General features: G+C 37.9%; 2 protein-coding genes across 3 annotated transcripts in view; one reads left to right on the forward strand and one right to left on the reverse strand.

Annotated features, from left to right (window-relative positions):
- Window positions 1–2,118, reverse strand: part of LOC115210647 (ABC transporter G family member 14) — a 36,338-nt gene extending 34,220 nt beyond the window's left edge. Inside the window, exons 1-2 of the mRNA XM_029779301.2 lie at window positions 1,950–2,118; window positions 228–397 (exon numbers count right to left, since the gene is read on the reverse strand). Coding sequence (XP_029635161.1) covers window positions 228–397; window positions 1,950–2,085 — 306 coding nt within the window. The 5' untranslated portion in view covers window positions 2,086–2,118. The remainder of the gene's footprint in view (window positions 1–227; window positions 398–1,949) is intronic.
- LOC118762878 overlaps window positions 1–12,780 on the forward strand; it is an 84,323-nt gene extending 71,543 nt beyond the window's left edge. For both annotated transcript variants that reach the window (XR_004998624.1, XM_036501775.1), the window contains one exon: window positions 12,524–12,780. Coding sequence is in view for 1 of the 2 variants with exons in the window: in XM_036501775.1 (XP_036357668.1) it covers window positions 12,524–12,674 (151 nt within the window). In the remaining variant the exon portion in view is untranslated. The remainder of the gene's footprint in view (window positions 1–12,523) is intronic.
- The last annotated feature ends 5,216 nt before the right edge of the window (window positions 12,781–17,996 follow it).

Raw genomic sequence — 17,996 nt, forward strand, 5'->3', positions numbered from 1 at the left:
AATGTGGGAATGATGGTAGTGGGCACACAACAGTCATTACATGACAGTGGAGTTGAATATATTTGAGTTCCAAATCATAGAGCTTTCACAACGTCCCTATGAAAACTTGCCAAACCCAGATGTAGTTTGTCATTATTTCGCTTCAGCTGAAAATAAATAATTAAGACAATCCTTCAAGATCTGTATAAAAACTGGTTCACAATAAAGACATTGTAGAGTATACTTACATGAAGTACTTCTCTGAGAGTTAATTTGGACGGTAATATATCCTGTTGTAGTACATAACTCATCCGACGGCTCAATGCTTTGTTCAGTTTCTGGCCATTTACTGTTATGGATCCTTGTTTGATGTGTTGTCGACCAGAGATCACATTCAGAAGAGTAGTTTTGCCAGATCCTGTTAAACAGATATTATAAAAACACACAAAAACTAAGAGAGAAATTCCACTTAATTGCATATATTATTTGGAAGTAATGTATTTTTGCTGAAATAATTGTTTTTACGGCTCTTTTCAGTTTGAACGGCAGTTTTTAACATAATTTCTAGGTAACTAAAAAATTTTAAACTTCGTATACTGATAGAATGTGTTTATAAAACATCTTTTTCACTTGGCTTTATTGAGAAAATTCTATAGTTTGTAAGATATTTGTTGTTTTTTTTTCTTTAATTTCTGCAATTTCAATCAATCAATGACATGTATTGAGGTTATAAACATTCTGTGCCGTATGAATATGTCCCTCGTTTAAGAAACAGATTGGGTTTATTTACATTTGTGAAGAAAAAAAAGATACCTTTCCCCCCACCCCTAACCCTAACCCTAAAACAGATTGAAATGCAAAAGATCGATACTAGGGTCATAATTATGGGTGACAATTTCATATGACATTGCTAGAAAAAACTGCTGTTCAAACCGAAAAGATCCATTTTTACAGTTGGATAGATGTCCTTTGCTACTCTTGACCACTCAGCTGTGATGAACAGAGTGGAATATATTTATTTTATATTTTGTTGAATCAAACAAATTAATACATAAGTTAGTGTCAATATATTTAATGAGAAGAGCACTACAAAACTAATTAGAAATAATTACACGTTGAGAAAAAGACAATATCAGTCACTAACTAATATTATTTTTCTTAATTTGACAAGTACAAGAGACAACACCCCCAGACATGTTCTGGTCTTATTACACCTCATCAGCATAGAATTTGCCATAGTTGCTGAAATTGTGATGAGAGTTGTAAACCCCTATGTAAAACCTTATGGTAATTGAGATAGAAATTAGAACACTTTAGAGAATGAGGTAAAATTTTTAAAAATGATTAAATCATTTTTATTAATTTCAAGGTCATGTTTAGAACACATGTAAAAATAGGTCAACAACAGGCACAGACATCACTGTGTTGTAAGAAGCTTGCTTTCCAACCACATGGCTCCCGGTTCAGTCCCAATGAGTGGCACCTTGGACAAGTGTCTTCTACTATAGCCTTAGGCCAATCAAAGAATTCAGCCAACCAAAGTCTTGGGATGACCAAAGCTTTGTGAGTGCATTTGGAAGACAGAAACTGAAAGAAGCCTGTCATATATCTGTGTGTGTGTGAGTGCATTTGTAACACATAGTTAAGATTTAGTAGATTAAAATTTAATACTAGGACTGAAGATTAACACTAAATCACCAGTGAAAAATTAATAACTATTAAAACATAACACAATGTTAAAACTTAAAAGTAAATTAAAATGTAATACTTAACTAAACCTATTATGGAATTTTCACAATACAGTAACATTTCCTTGTAAAAAGTATCAGCAACTTGAGTTGTTAAAGGAAAAAAGAATTTAAGGTTATCAATGAAGATTTTTCCTTACAGTTCTTTCATCTTTTGTTTTGATATTGGTAATGCTTAGTTACTTGAAATTCTTGAGTATTCCTTTATCTTAGTCAACTTACCACTTGGTCCCACCACAGCCATTAGCTCACCAGATGTTATTCTGCCCCAGACATTCTGTAAAATTGCTTTCTTCTTAATTTCAACAACAATATCTTTAAAGACAAGGTTCTTCACAGGCAAATGTGTATCCTGCATTATGGTTTCAGATTTTGACGGAATTTCACTGGAAAAAATTACAGAAAAATGAGCAAGTGATTACAAAAAAATGAAGGTGATTACAAAAAAATGAAGGTGATTACAAAAAAAAATGAAGGTGATTACAAAAAAATGAACAGGTAATCAGTTCTAAGCAACCAACTTGTTTCATCCCCCAATCACATACCAGACTGTTTACACAAATACCTTAAACACTCTTGATCTCTTTCACACTTCTAGGCCTAACTTCTATTTAACCATAAGCCTCTCTGCACCTATTGGATCATCCAGTTACTGCCTCACAACTGCTTCACACAGTACCATTTGCCACTCATCATTCCCATTCTTTCAGACTCTATGGCACTTCAAGTCATCTGACAGGTCAGAGTTCTGCTAGTTTTATGCCACTTATCCATAGCAGCAAATGTGTTTCATTCCTGATTCTTCAGAAACAGCTAAATGGGTAACTAAAACCATATTTTAAGCATATTGCTTTGTATTAACCACCCAACAAAGCAAAAACCAGAAGTCCCAAGTCCCCCAACTGGTTTACTCATAGTTGCATTGTAGTTGTTCGGGCAAGAAACAAAAAAAAAACTCGAAAACAAGGCCTATAAGACCTACACAATCTCATCTACTCCCCAAAACTTGGAATTCACCAAGGAGTGTAACCCCTGTAAAATCCCTTTCTTGAACCCTAACCCTAACTTCATGCATTGCATAACCCTCAAACCATCTCCCCTCCAAAACTACAGATTACCCTTTTGGTCACTTGCCAAAGGATTTCCACCAACTTTGTGAAATCAACTTTCTTCCTCTTCTAAATAATGATGGTTCTGTAAGCTGTGCCTCCATAGAGAAAGCCCCTCCCCACTACCTTTGCTGCCCATTTTGCATTTAACCCCACACTACAAACCCTTGGTCAATCCCCTCCAAATCATCCCCTTTCTACCTCAAAAGGCTTTTCATCCTGCTCACACACACAGCAAGTGCAGAAATAGTTCCAGCTGCTTCAACCAAGGTTCCTGATCCTGATAATGCCCCTTCTCTTGCACTAAAACAATCCACTCTAGAACTTGCTCCTAAACTCTGTAATATTTCACTCTCTGCCGGGATATACCCTGATATTTGGAAGTGCACTCAAGCATATTCCATTTCGAAGAACAAACACTCCAACCCTGCTAACTAGGATCCCATTGCTCTCACTCCTAACATCACCAAGGTAACGGAGACAGCTACTACCAATGATGTTCTTCAACAACTTGAATCTCTCTTTCTCTTCAGTGGCCTCAGAATTACTTACACAGAGCACTGGTGACCCACCCTTGTTTGTATGTCACTCTGACATTCTGTAAGGCTCAAACAAGGTCCACAATAGAGTTTTGCTCCCACATCTGAATCAGTGCTGTTAGTATGCACACAGATATCCTGAACTACATTAAGCTGATTAGCATTCCATCGCTAATGGACACATGCCAGCCTCTGGCCTACAAGAATGCTGTTTTCTCTCTCTCTCCATCTTTTCTATCATTACTATAATGGTGGAGGCACAATGGCCCAGTGGTTAGGGCAGCGGACTCGCGGTCGTAGGATCGCGGTTTCGATTCCCAGACCGGGTGTTGTGAGTGTTTATTGAGCGAAAACACCTAAAAGCTCCACGAGGCTCCGGCAGAGGATGGTGGTGATCCCTGCTGTACTCTTTCACCACAACTTTCTCTCACTCTTTCTTCCTGTTTCTGTTGTACCTGTATTTCAAAGGGCTGGCCTTGTCACTCTCTGTGTCACGCTGAATATCCCCGAGAACTACGTTAAGGGTCCACGTGTCTGTGGAGTGCTCAGCCACTTACACGTTAATTTCACGAGCAGGCTGTTCCGTTGGTCGGATCAACCGGAACCCTCATCGTCGTAAGCGACAGAGTGCTTCCACCATTACTATAATGAGCTCTATTCCTTAGAGCTGGCTGGTCTCATACCTCCACTGATCAGGCCTTATTCATTCACTAGTGTTTCTACTTCTCCTCACTCTTGGTACATCTAATAAAACCCTTGACCCTGCACTAACCATTATACCCAGTCCTTTCTCACAACACCATCCCTCTGGAATATTGTCCTTGCTCATTTCTTTCCAGCATGAGCTGACAACAGTTTAAATAGGACATTTATAGCATCACGCTCACCAGTCTTGGAGAACCTGTAAAGATCATGGGCTCAGTCCCTTCTTTCAGATTCAACAAATAAAAAAAAAAGCTGTTGCTGTTGTTGTTGTTCGAAGTGGTGGTAGTAGTGATAGTACTGCTGTTGTTATTTAGCTCCAGGTCAAACATGACTGAGAAGACCTGTGACAAAAGGCATCCCAACCATGCCCATTCTGTCTTTTTTAGGCAAATGTAGGACTATATTTTCTTATTTCTTTATTGCCCACAAGGGGCTAGACATAGAGGGGACAAACAAGGACAGACAAATGGATTAAGTCGATTACATCGACCCCAGTGCATAACTGGTACTTAATTTATTGACCCCGAAAGGATGAAAGGCAAAGTCGACCTCGGCGGAATTTGAACTCAAAGCGTAACGGCAGAAGAAACACCTATTTCGTTACTGCCCACAAGGGGCTACACACAGAGGGGACAAACAAAGACAGACAAACGGATTAAGTCGATTACATCGACCCCAGCGCGTAACTGGTACTTAATTTATTGACCCTGAAAGGATGAAAGGCAAAGTCGTCCTCGGCAGAATTTGAACTCAGAACATAGCGGCAGATGAAATACCACTAAGCATTTCGCCTGGCATGCTAACGATTCTTCCAGCTCACCGCCCTAAATAATCACCATAGGACTATATTTTCTTGCACTTATATGAGATAGCAGAGTGTGACTTAAGGCAAAATTTAAACAGTTATTTGTGGCAAGGGTGGTAGAAGTGGTGGTGGTAGTGGCAGTGGCAGTGGTAGTAGTAGCAGGGATGATGGTGGTGGTGGTGGCAGTGGTAGTAGTAGCAGGGATGATGGTGGTGGTGGCAGTGGTAGTAGTAGCAGGGATGGTGGTGGTGGTGGCAGTGGTAGTAGTAGCAGGGATGGTGGTGGTGGTGACAGTGGTAGTAGTAGCAGGGATGACGATGGTGGTGGTGGTGGCAGTGATAGTAGTAGCAGGGATGATGGTGGTGGTGGTGGTATCAGTGGTATAGAAAAGTTTTAAACATCTGATACACTTCAGTTTCGCCAATCACTGCTCTCCTTTGTGGCCAACATAAGAAAAAAGTGATACTGTCCCGGAATAAAATGGATCTTTTGTTAGTTCTCCCCCCTTGCCGGCCATCACCACAATCACAACCACAACCACAACCATCATTGCCAGCACCAGTACCACTACCACCACTACCACTATTACCACAATCATCACTACCACCACCACCATCCCCACAATCCCACAATCACCACCACAACCATCATTGCCAGCACCAGTACCACTACCACCACTACCACTATTACCACAATCATCACTACCATCACCACCATCCCCACAATCACCACCATCACAACTACCACTATCATCATCATCATCATCACCAACAACACAACTAATACCCATTACCACCAACTTAAAATAGAATGAAAACATGGAGAGTGTTCTCTTGATAGTTTTATTATTGGGTTGTCCGGAAAGTTCATGCCGATTTTTAAAGGAAAACAAATGGTCAATAAATACTTCAATAAATACTTGTCATTACATTTTTAATCAACCAAATATGAACCATTTTGTTACACAATGCGTCTCCATCTTTCCTTTAACTTGAAAATACCCTCTTCCCACAATTGAGGTGCCTGGGAGGGTAAGTCGAAAGGTAAGCTACTATAAATCGGCACGAACTTTCCGGACAACCCAATACTTAATGCTAATCATGTTAATTTTGAACTAGCCATCTTATGACCAAAAGCATTCCAGCCATGACCATTCCATTTATGTTTTGTTTTGTTTTTGCTTAGGTATGAAATTGCTGGACCAGGTGATGAAAGTTTGAGTAGGTCATAGCTCAGCTAATTAGGAAGAGAGTTAGTTAAGGTGAGATGCAGTTTGGTTTTCTGCATAATCAGGGTTGATCTAGATTTAACCCTTTAGCATTTAAACTGACCATATCCAGCCATTATCTTGAAAGTGGTCAGGTCTGGCCTCTCACACTTACCCTACAATATTATTCTTAAAATAAACAATCATGTCATTGAAATCTCAATACTACAAGGTAATGCATGACTAATTGATATGAATGGGAATAAATAAGCCTTACATTTGACAGAGAAGCTGAATGTTAAAGGATTAAACACAATGGTGTAGATGGGGATGGGAGCAGGATGGGCAGTCCCCATGGGTGATGCTTTTATGGGGAAAGCCCATAGGGTGTACTGAAATAAAAGTATTTTTCTTTTTTTTTAATGTCAGGACACTACACAGCTTCTAATTCAGAGAATCTAGTTAGTAATCAATATATATATATATATATATATATATATATATATATATATAAGTAAGGAAAATTTTTTTTAAAAATGCAGAATGCTCAAATGAAAGAAAATTTTAATAAAATGAGAAAATGATAAAATATATAAATATATATTTATTCAACCGGTTTTCGTCATTGTATGACTTGTCAAGAATATTTATGTTTTAAGAAGTTATTTTAAAAATTAGAAAGGGGAAAAAAGAAAATTGCATTGTTTTTTTGTAAAAGAATAATGATAAAAATGTACAAAAATTAAAAAATAAGTTCTCCGATACATTGTGAGTTCGTTGTGTTTCTTGAGTTTTATGGTTGTTTACCAAAAATTACCTTGAGGTGTTAAGATCCAAAGGGATTAAGAGCATGTGATGTGTTGTGTTGTTAAATTCAGCATGTTGCAGGACAGGAAGTAGTAGTAATTGTGGTCCTGGTTCTTCAGTTCCTGTGTTGTGTGAAGTTTGGCATTTGTCAAGAGTTTTTTTAAAGATTTGTGTTGCCTTTTGCATTTGAGGATTTTGTGTGTATTTATAATGTTGTGTGTATAAATACACACAAAATCCTCAAATGCAAAAGGCAACACAAATCTTTAAAAAAACTCTTGACAAATGCCAAACTTCACACACCACATCCACCCCCAACAGTAAAAAAATGTGCATGCTCAAACTGTGGTACCTGCCCCTTTCTACTTGAAGGCTCTGAATTTACCTTCAAACAAGGTACGAAGTTTAAAATCAAGACTAACTTCACCTGTTCCTCCGAGAACCTTATCTACGTTCTCACATGCGCTGGTTGCCAACATAATTATGTTGGACAAACGAGTCTCCCGTTATGTAAACGAGTAACGGTGCATAAAGAACAAATAAATCTCCGGAATACCGACAAATTCCACTGAGTGACCACTTAGACTCATGTGCTAAAGACTTAAACCCCAAATTCTATATATTCCCCTTCTACCAATGTAAAGACGGGATCACCACACAGGAGAGAATTAACAAGGAGAATCTCTTATTGAAAAATTCCAAACACAACTTAATATGCAAACTCCTCGTTGATCAAACTTCTTTCTCTACCTCACTCTTCATGGATGGACTAACACAAATATATAAAGATACCATGCATTCATCACTTCAAGCTAAAACTTATATTCTTTAAATATCATTTTTACTATTGTTGTTATTACTATCATTTTTATTATAAATGATATGACAATTTGAAATGCAATTGTCTATGCAGATTTATATTATTAGAAAAAATATAAATAAAGTGTTAAAATCTGAAAGTTAAGTTAACAAGCAATTATATAAAAAAGATAATGCAAATGAAGCTAAAATGATAGTTTTATAATTTGGGTTTTATTGAAGAACTCAAAAGAGTTGTCTCCCCTTACCCACAACACAGGAACTGAAGAACCAGGACCACAATTACTACTACTTCCTGTCCTGCAACATGCTGAATTTAACAACACAACACATCACATGCTCTTAATCCCTTTGGATCTTAACACCTCAAGGTAATTTTTTGGTAAACAACCATAAAACTCAAGATACACAACGAACTCACAATGTATCGGAGAACTTATTTTTTTAATTTTTGTACATTTTTATCATTATTCTTTTACAAAAAACAATGCAATTTTCTTTTTTTCCCCTTTCTAATTTTTAAAATAACTTCTTAAAACATAAATATTCTTGACAAGTCATACAATGACGAAAACCGGTTGAATAAATATATATTTATATATTTTATCATTTTCTCATTTTATTAAAATTTTCTTTCATTTGAGCATTCTGCATTTTTAAAAAAAATTTTCCTTACTTATCATTTCTCCACGTGCGGTCAACACAACCCCACCATTTATTGATCTATATATATATATATATATATATATATATATATATTGTAGGTGTAGGAGTGGCTGTGTGGTAAGTATCTTGCTTACGAACCACATGGTTCTAGGTTCAGTCCCACTGCGTGGCAACTTGGGCAAGTGTCTTGTGAGTGGATTTGGTAGACAGAAACTGAAAGAAGCCTGTCAAGCCTGTCGTATATATATATATATATGTGTGTGTGTGTGTGTATGTGGGTGTATATGCTTGTGTGTCTGTGTTTGTCCCCCCCAACATCGCTTGACAACCAATGCTGGTGTGTTTACATCCCCGTAACTTAGCGGTTCAGCAAAAGAGACCGATAGAATAAGTACTAGGCTTACAAAGAATAAGTCCTGGGGTCGATTTGCTCAACTAAAGGCGGTGCTCCAGCATGGCTGCAGTCAAATGACTGAAACAAGTAAAGGAATAAAAGAGACCCTAAAATGTTCATGAACTGGAAAATTAACAATTAATAACATTTCACAAATGAAAACTAAAAGCAAAATGTCTTTTTTTTATTTTGCTTAGTAATCAATAAACAAAAGAATAAAAATAAAAATGATGTAATAAATAAATAAATAAATAAATAAATCCTGCAAATTGTACTTTCTGAAATAGCAGAGAAGGTAAACAGACAAATAATCAAGTCATTAGCCAATCAATCACGCAAGGAAGGAAACAACATTAATAATATATTCTACATAAATGCTAAATGCATTCTGAACTTATAAATAATCTTTATAAACACTATGTATGGTTTAACATACTAAACACTTTGGTATCTACGGTATTGGTAATAGTATTCCATATTATTCTACTTAATTAAACTATAACCCAATCTTGTTTCTGACTTGTTTTAACAAGATCTGTTCACATGGCATCTGAAACATTTTACAGAATTTGTTTCAGAAAAGCAGTCAAACAGGTTTTAAGAAGGTACAATTAATGGCAGTCCTAACAATTTCCTTGATTGATTTGGTGGATTTTTTTTTTTTTTTTCTGTGTTCTTTTTCTCTCTTCGATAGGTTTCAGACATGCTCGGACTGCAGCCATGCTGGATTACTGCCTTCTGGAGTTTTATTTTATTATTTCGTTTTATTGTAATATTAGCCTCAGATTTTTTTGTGTCTGATATTTATTTTATCGATCTCATGAGGATAAAAATCAAAGTGAGCTTCAGCATAATGTAATGCAACTAAATACCACGGAGTGAAATGAGACAATTGGGAGCAGCTGTTTGGATGCTGGCGACTTGGCATGGCAGACTGGATGTAGAATCTGCTTCAGTGACAGTGGTTTTTTGGCACTAAATGCAAACACACACTCATGCACAAAGAAATATACACAGAAAGAAAAAGAGATGGGGAGAAAGAGAGAGCAGGAGAGAGAGAGAGAGAGATTATAATTTCTTAACTGAACACGGTTGACATGGGAATTCTCACACACATAAACACCATAAACACACAGAGGAGGAGGAGGAGGAGGAGAACGACAACGGCACAACAATGACGACGACACAACAATGACGACGACACAACGATGACGACGACACGACGACACAACGATGACGAAGACACGACAACGATGATGACGACACAACGATGACGAAGACACGACAATGATGACAACGACACAACGATGACTACGATGACACAACAATGATTACGATGACAATGACGACAATGAGAGAAGCTATAAAATGAGTGAAACATGAAAATATCTGATGACAAATAAATCAGCATCATATCAACAATTCCAAAAAGGTGCTACCAAAATGGCTGTGACAAAATGTCTCTTATTCACCAAAGGTTGTCAAACGTGTTTGAATTCCCCCACCATCACTCCCACACACACACACACCATCACCACCACCACCACCACCACCACCACCAACAACAACAACAACAATTGCCACCACTGCTGTCATCATTGTCATCGTCATCCTTATTTAACATCGATGTCTCTATGCCAACAGGATCTGACAGGTGTGAGGACCACATAATGCTCTCGTGTCTGATTTAGCATGGTTTCTACACATAAAAAGCACTATCAGAATGTGGACGATGCCAGCGCCGCCGCCTTGACTGGCTTCCATACTGGTGGCACGTAAAAAGCACCAACCAATCGAGGCCGCTGCCAGCCTCCCCTGGCACCTGTGCCGGTGGCATGTAAAAAGCACCTACTACACTCACGGAGTGGTTGGCATTAGGAAGGGCATCCAGCTGTAGAAACACTGCCAGATCAGACTGGAGCCTGGTGCATGGAAAACGGACGGTAAACGATGATGATGATGATGATGATGAGTTTTCTTTCTTTAACATTTTACAGAGTCCAACCTACCTGAGTTAATGTGTGAAAAACAAAATAAGAATTTCGAAAGAAGTTTCTATAAAACTTGATTTTAAACATACATTAAATGGCTATATGGGTCCACCAGAATAAAATAGTAATCAAAGGGTCTATAGATAAAAAAATAGTTGAGAACCCCTGATCTACAGCAATGAGGACATGTTGTAACAGGAGTACAAGGAGATAGGACATTTGAGCTTGAGATAGTACAAATGTTCTTGAATTTACCTCGACATAGTTAAACTGCTGCCATTCAACATGACATGTATACAGAGGGTGAAATATATAGCCTACTGCATCTGAGGTAGTCATCAGGTGCCTAAACTGTCCAACGACAACAACAGCAAAAAACTTGGTTTTACATCTAGCAACATCACAATAAAGTTCACCAGTTTCAAGTAACAAGCATTAAGCAGATCTGGTTGCTTGAACTGGCGTGGCACCTTCCCCCCCCCCCCATCCATATTAATTCTCTCTTTCTCTTCGATGAGCTGATAGGAAGACCCTTTGAGGTGTGAAGCGTGGGGGTGGGTGATGGATTTAAACATTCAGCATAAAACTTTTGTAATGTTAACAGAAATTCTGGATAGGGTAAATAGCCAACACATCAACATGTAAGAGATATAAAGTAAAAGAATAAAAAAAAAAAAAAGGAAAAATAAACGAATAAATTAACAAAAAAAAAATACTGATAATTTCAAAAGTAAATGTAGGAAATATAGCTGGAAATAGTCAAGTATTGTAATCAGGTGTATGTCACATCACGACACAGCACAAGAATTATTCCACATAAAGAGACACCATCAAATTGTTTGCTTCACTCCAAAAGTCAGTTTAATGACTCTGTTTGGGGAGTGGGGGAGAGAGAGAGAGGTGGGGAGATGCAGGGAAGAGAGAGAGAGAGAGAAAGAGAGAAGTACAACAACCACTATTACAACAAGAAACACTAAAAGATCACTTTACATTGTAAATACTCTCCAGGAACAACAACAACAACAACAACAACAGGATGATGATGCTAACAAAAAAAAAGGTCAGTAAAAAGGATAAATGGGAGGTTAGGAGTGGTTGGTTCTATAAAATGGTCATTTTACTAACTGATGATATTATTGGACCGATAATGTCAAAAGGTGGGATAATGGTAAAGTGCTTGGTTGTAGGGGGAGTTGAGTGCCGGATGGACTATACTTGATAATAATTTGATGAGTTGTTTGGTGACTCAAAGAGTTCTGGTTTCAAATCATGCTGTTGCTGAGATGACATTTTTTTAATGAATTTTAATTCCTCTCAGATCAAATGACACATTGGCTACTAATCCACCTGAAACCACTCCTAGTTCTGTGATACAAACTTTGTTTTAAAGTGATCGGTAGGAGGAATATTCAGCAATCACCTGATATCATGATTCACTAGAATATTGCCCATGTGATCAACAAAATTTGACCAATCACAACTTTGCATCAAATAGGCTTCAACAATCATCATCATCATCATCATCGTTTAACATCTGCTTTCCATGCTAGCATGAATTGGACGATTTTGACTGAGGGCTGGCAAACCAGATGGCTGCACCAGGCTCCAATCTTGATCTGGCAGAGTTTCTACAGCTGGATGCCCTTCCTAACGCCAACCACTCTGAGAGTATAGTGGATGCTTTTTACGTGCCACCGGCACAAGGGCCAGTCAGGCGGTACTGGCAATGACCTCCTTTTTTTTTTGTCTTTCAGTGCGATTCATTCTGAGCTTATCAAGCAGTACAGAGTCAGTAGATCACAAATACTAGACAGAGAGCTTTCAACAGAGATGGCTGACAACACAAAGGCAATGAACAACATTGCAAGTCTGAAAGTAGCCAGCAAGCAACTAACCACACTTTAACTGCTTCTACAACTACACCAAGGACGAAATCTCTCACAATGTTTTGTTGTTCATAGTAATGACAATTATTATTTGTTGTGTATGAAAAGAATAAATCGTTGTTTATCAAAACCTCAACAGTTTCCTGTGTTTCTTTCTGTACTGATCTACATTTAAACCTATCAAAATTCCACGTGAATTTATGTTAATAAATGCATTGGACACACCCAACTCATGCAAGTATCGAAAAATGGGCATAAAATGGTGATTGCATTTGTGATCAAGTATCAACTTCACATGGTTCAGCATTCTGAAAGCCTGACAGAAACAAAGAATTGAAACATTATAAAAATCAATGAACGAAGATCAATGTATCCATTTGTCCCCACTAGAAAGAATAAATATAACAGAGATAGTCATGTGATCATGTGACTGACCAGGCTATCAGATGTTGCTCCACATCGCCGGTCACAATGCGCTTTGCATCGTTTTAGCCTTCAAATGACACCACCCCGCTGGCTAAGTGAGCAGGCCAACATAAGAAAGAGTGAGAGAAAGTTGTGGTGAAAGAGTACAGCAGGGATCGCTGCCATCCCCTGCCAGAGCCTTATGGAACTTTAGGTGTTTTCGTTCAATAAACACAACGCCCAGTCTGGGAATCGAAACCGCGATCCTATGACTGCGAGTCTGCTGCCCTAACCACTAGGCCATTGCACCTCCAATAACAGAGATAATAGGGTCCTGTAAAAAATTCTGTACATGATAATAAACTGGCCAAATATCAGTTTCAAATTTTGACACAAGACCATCGACTGGGTGGGTGGTGGGGCATTAAGTTGATTACATTGACATCACTGCTCAACTGATACTTATTTTATTAGCACCATAAGGATGAAAAGCAATATCGACCTGGGCAGGATCTGAACTCAGAACGTAAAGATGGATGAAATGCCACTAAGTATTTTGCCTGATATGCTTACTGTCTTACAAACTCTACAAACTGAATGAGCTGATTTATCTAACAGCAGTGGTAGCAGAATGGACAGAGCCTGATCTTAACAGAAATAAACTCTTGACTAAGTACCACTAAGCCAAAATGAAAAGAAAAGAAGTAATAAAGGAAAGAAACCTTTTAGTGAATAAGGATTTGATTAAACTGGAAAAAAATTCTGCCTTCAGTTCTTTTGATCATCTTCACTTCAACCACTTTTACCAGAGTGACCAGACTGGAATGAGATGATTGGGTGCTCTGTCTCAACACTGACAATTTGGCATGGCCGGCTGGATGATCAGCTTGTTTTGGCGACAGTAATGTTCTGACACTGAAAGCAAACACACATATACATACATATGAATGTGCACACAGAAATATACACATACAGCTGCAGAGTGTGTGTGTGTGTGTGAGAGAGAGAGAGAGAAAGAGAGAGACATTAAAATATCTGATGTTAAATAAGTCAACATCAAATTAGCAATGTTAAATAAGCAGCAACAAAACTGCAGCTCTAAAACATTGCATACCCCCACCAGACAGTGGAAAATTGCCAGCCTTTCCTATTTAAAGGAATGTGACAAGACGTTCATTAAATGAGCACTCAGTGCTATATAAACCCACTGATCAACCATGTTTTGACAGAGTGAGTGCATATAGAATGGTTTCACCATTCTGGCCACATCTCAGGACAGGCCCAGCTGACAGCATTTCCATACCTGTTGAGCTTGACTTGAACCAACAACTACCCTCTAAGGACACTTAAGTTTTCATTAAGAACATTCCCAACACTGCTTCTTTATAGAGGAACTTTCATTGGGTACATTCCAGCTGCCACACACCCAGACTTAGTCTTGATTTGACTCATCACTGCTGCTCTCTCTCAAAGGGATGAGCAGTGGAGAACCATTCCTAACAAAAAGAGACTACACCTACAAAGCCACAATGGTCAAAGATATTGGGGACAGGACAAAGGCAAAATACAAAAGAAAAATGGTTACTAAAATAGGAAAACACTACTGATTCTGAAATACAAAAGCACCGACAATTCTTGGAACTAAAGAACTAACTTATTGGCAATCAAGCCAATGGTATACATTTGTACACTATATCAAGCTGCATGCTCTTGTTATGCAGATAAATTCACTGACAGGACATTGGCTAGCCCAGGGCTATAGTAGAAAACACCAAAGATGCCATGCAGTGGGACTGAACCTGAAACCATGTGGTTGCAAAAAAAAAGCTTTTTTTAACCACACAACCATTATTGAAGAAATATTTTATTTGTTTCATCATCATCATCATCATCATTGTTTAACATCCGCTTTCCATGCTGGCATGGGTTGGACAGTCTGACTGAGGACTGGCAAGTCAGAAGGCTGTACCAGGTTCCAATCTGATCTGGCAAGGTTTCTGCAGCTGGATGCCCTTCCTAACGCCAACCACTCTGAGAGTGTAGTGGGTGCTCAATATCTGTCCCCAATATCTGCCAAAGATACTGGGGACATAACAAAGGCAAAATACAAAAGAAAAATGGTTACTAAAATAGGAAAACACTACAGATTCTGAAATACAAAAGCGCCGACAATTCTTGGAACTAAAGAACTAACTTATTAGACATCAAGCCAATGGTATACATTTGTACACTGTATCAAGCTGCAGGCTCATTTTGATGAAAAAAATGTCTTACTTGAGGGAAAAAGTGGTGGTGAAAAGAGATACAAAGTTATAAAGAGCAGCTCCTGGTAGACTGGACAATAATTGAGAACAGCAAGAAGTGGAGCAAAATTAAATTTCAGCATGGTGCCGATTGATTACTGAAGAGTATTTGATTGTATGCCATACTGTTAGATGTTGAAGACACTACAAATAAATACAGCAGCTATAATTTAAAAGTAGTTTATCAACCATGACATGTCAACAGAGAAAGTAACTACTGTATCACTGTAAGGCAAGAAGATGAGAGAAGTCGTCCTTAACTCTTTTGCTTCTATTATTCTGTTGAAACACAGAGCCTTTGCTTCAATCAATTTCGAAAATAATAATAATAAAACTTAGTAAAATAATGTAATCATCGTTAATCTAGTGTTGAAGGCAGTGAGCTGGCAGAATTATTAGTGTCAGATGAAATATACAGCAGCATCTCTTCATGCTCTTTATGTTCTGAGTTCAAATTCTGCCATTGTCAACTTGGCCTTTTATCATTTCAGGGTCAATAAAATAAGTACCAGTAATCAACTAAACCCCTCCTTCATACAGAGAGGAAGGGGCTTGATGGAAATAGGGAACTATTATAAAGTAATATTATAAGGTTAAGAAAAATTACTTAGAAGTAAGCAAAAAGAAATTAATTAGGATGAGAAATGAACATGAAGAAAACAAAAATTTTCTTTTAGGCTGTGTGGTTCAGTAGCTCACTTTGACACCATATGGTCTCAGGTTCAGTCCCAGTGTAGACACCCTGAGAAAGTATCTTTACTATAGATGACCAATACCTTGTGAAACTGTGTGGAAGCCTGTTGTATGTAATTATGACATCTTCTAGAGGTGGAGATCATTTTAATAAATCAAGAATTTATGCTGTATGGTATTTGATATACCTGTATTTGTGTTCAAATACATGCCACTGGCCACTCTTTTTCTCTTAGCTTATTTTTGCTTAAATTATGCAAACTACTCTGTTTTGTATACGTCCAATTCCTTTGGCTACAGAAGATAAGGTAAGATAATTATCATGCTGGTAACAGTTATTGAGTAAGAAACATGCCCACTACTGTCCTTTTATCCCCAGGCATAAGCCTGTCCTAGCATGACAACTTCGGCAAATTCTTGTCTCTTGAGATTATATGCCTTTCTTGAATGGAGCTGGTTTAAATTTCCATTTGGTAACTATAATGCAGCCTCTAGAGGTGGAGATAATTTTAATAAATCAAGAATTAATGTTGTATGGTATTTGATATATCTTTATCTAAATATGACAGTGACCTGGCTATGATAATCTGAGACATATTTGTCCAAACTGTCAAAACAACCTGTCCAGTTGTCAAAATCAAAATGTGACTCTGGTAGACATCTCAACCTCTTCTAACCAAAATATTACACAAAAAACAATCAAAAACTATTCCAAAGTACAAGGTATGAAAGCAGTGCCATAACTTGGTTGTAGGTACCAAGCTTGGTTGTAGGTACCCAGCTTGGCTGTAGGTACCAAGCTTGGTTGTAGGTACCAAGCTTGGTTGTAGGTACCAAGCTTGGTTGTAGGTACCAAGCTTGGTTGTAAGTACCAAGCTTAGTTGTAAGTACCAAGCTTGGTTGTAGGTACCAAGCTTGGTCGTAAGTACCAAGCTTTCCCTAACTATTTTAGGATCCTATAATACTTGTGAGCAAACATCCTTGACGCATCATATAATCCACAAGCTGTGGCAGTGTGGTAAGAAGTTTGCTTCCCAACAACATGGATTTGGGTTCAGTCCCACTGTGAGGTACCATGGACAAGTGTCTTCTACAACAGACCTAGGCCAACCAAAGCCTTGTGAGAGGATTTGACAAACAGAAACTAAAAGAAGCCCTTCATATGAATCTCTCTCTCTCTCTCTCTCTCTCTCCATCTCTCTCTTTCCTTGCCTTGGCATCATGTGGTAGTTGTAAATAAGTGTCACTGTCATTTTTAACATTCCAAGAAAATATGTTTGGTTATGGGGAAATATTACCTTATTTGGAAAAAGATGAAGGTTGGTGACAAGAAAGGCATTGGACCATAGAAAATCCATCTCAAATTCTGTCTGACCCATGTAAGTATGGAAAAGTGGACATTAAAACAATGATGAAAAAAAAAAACCAGTGAAAGTAGAGAGGGTTGCACCAACAGTCAGCTGGTACTCAATTCAGCTGAATAGACAGGAATAACATGAAATGAAAGGCCTAGATCAAGAGCACAACATGCCACCTGGTCCAGGAACTGAACCTACCGTAAATCCTCGAGTATAGTCTGCCCTTCAGTATAATACGTAGGGGATTTTTAGGGGGCTGTATTTTTGAAAAACCTAAACCTTGTGTATAATACGCACCCCTTCTCTAACTTGAGTCGTGCGTAATTAAACCAGCAGCACCTAGTCGAACAAACACTTCCGTGCATGTGTAATACAATAATGGTGATGTTCTTAACTGTTATATGGGAATGTAAATATGTTTGCAAGTTGTTTTTGTTACATGTTATTCTGTGTTCTGAATACTTTTATTTTAATAAATGTTGCTTACTGTAAGTTATGGATGATTCTTTTATGACTTCATTGCTTTCAGGCTTAGCTTAAGGTATTTTCGTGCCCCGACATCACAAAATGCGTCTGAATAAA

The sequence above is a fragment of the Octopus sinensis genome, linkage group LG4 (assembly GCF_006345805.1).
Source record: "Octopus sinensis linkage group LG4, ASM634580v1, whole genome shotgun sequence".
NCBI lineage: Eukaryota > Metazoa > Mollusca > Cephalopoda > Octopoda > Octopodidae > Octopus > Octopus sinensis.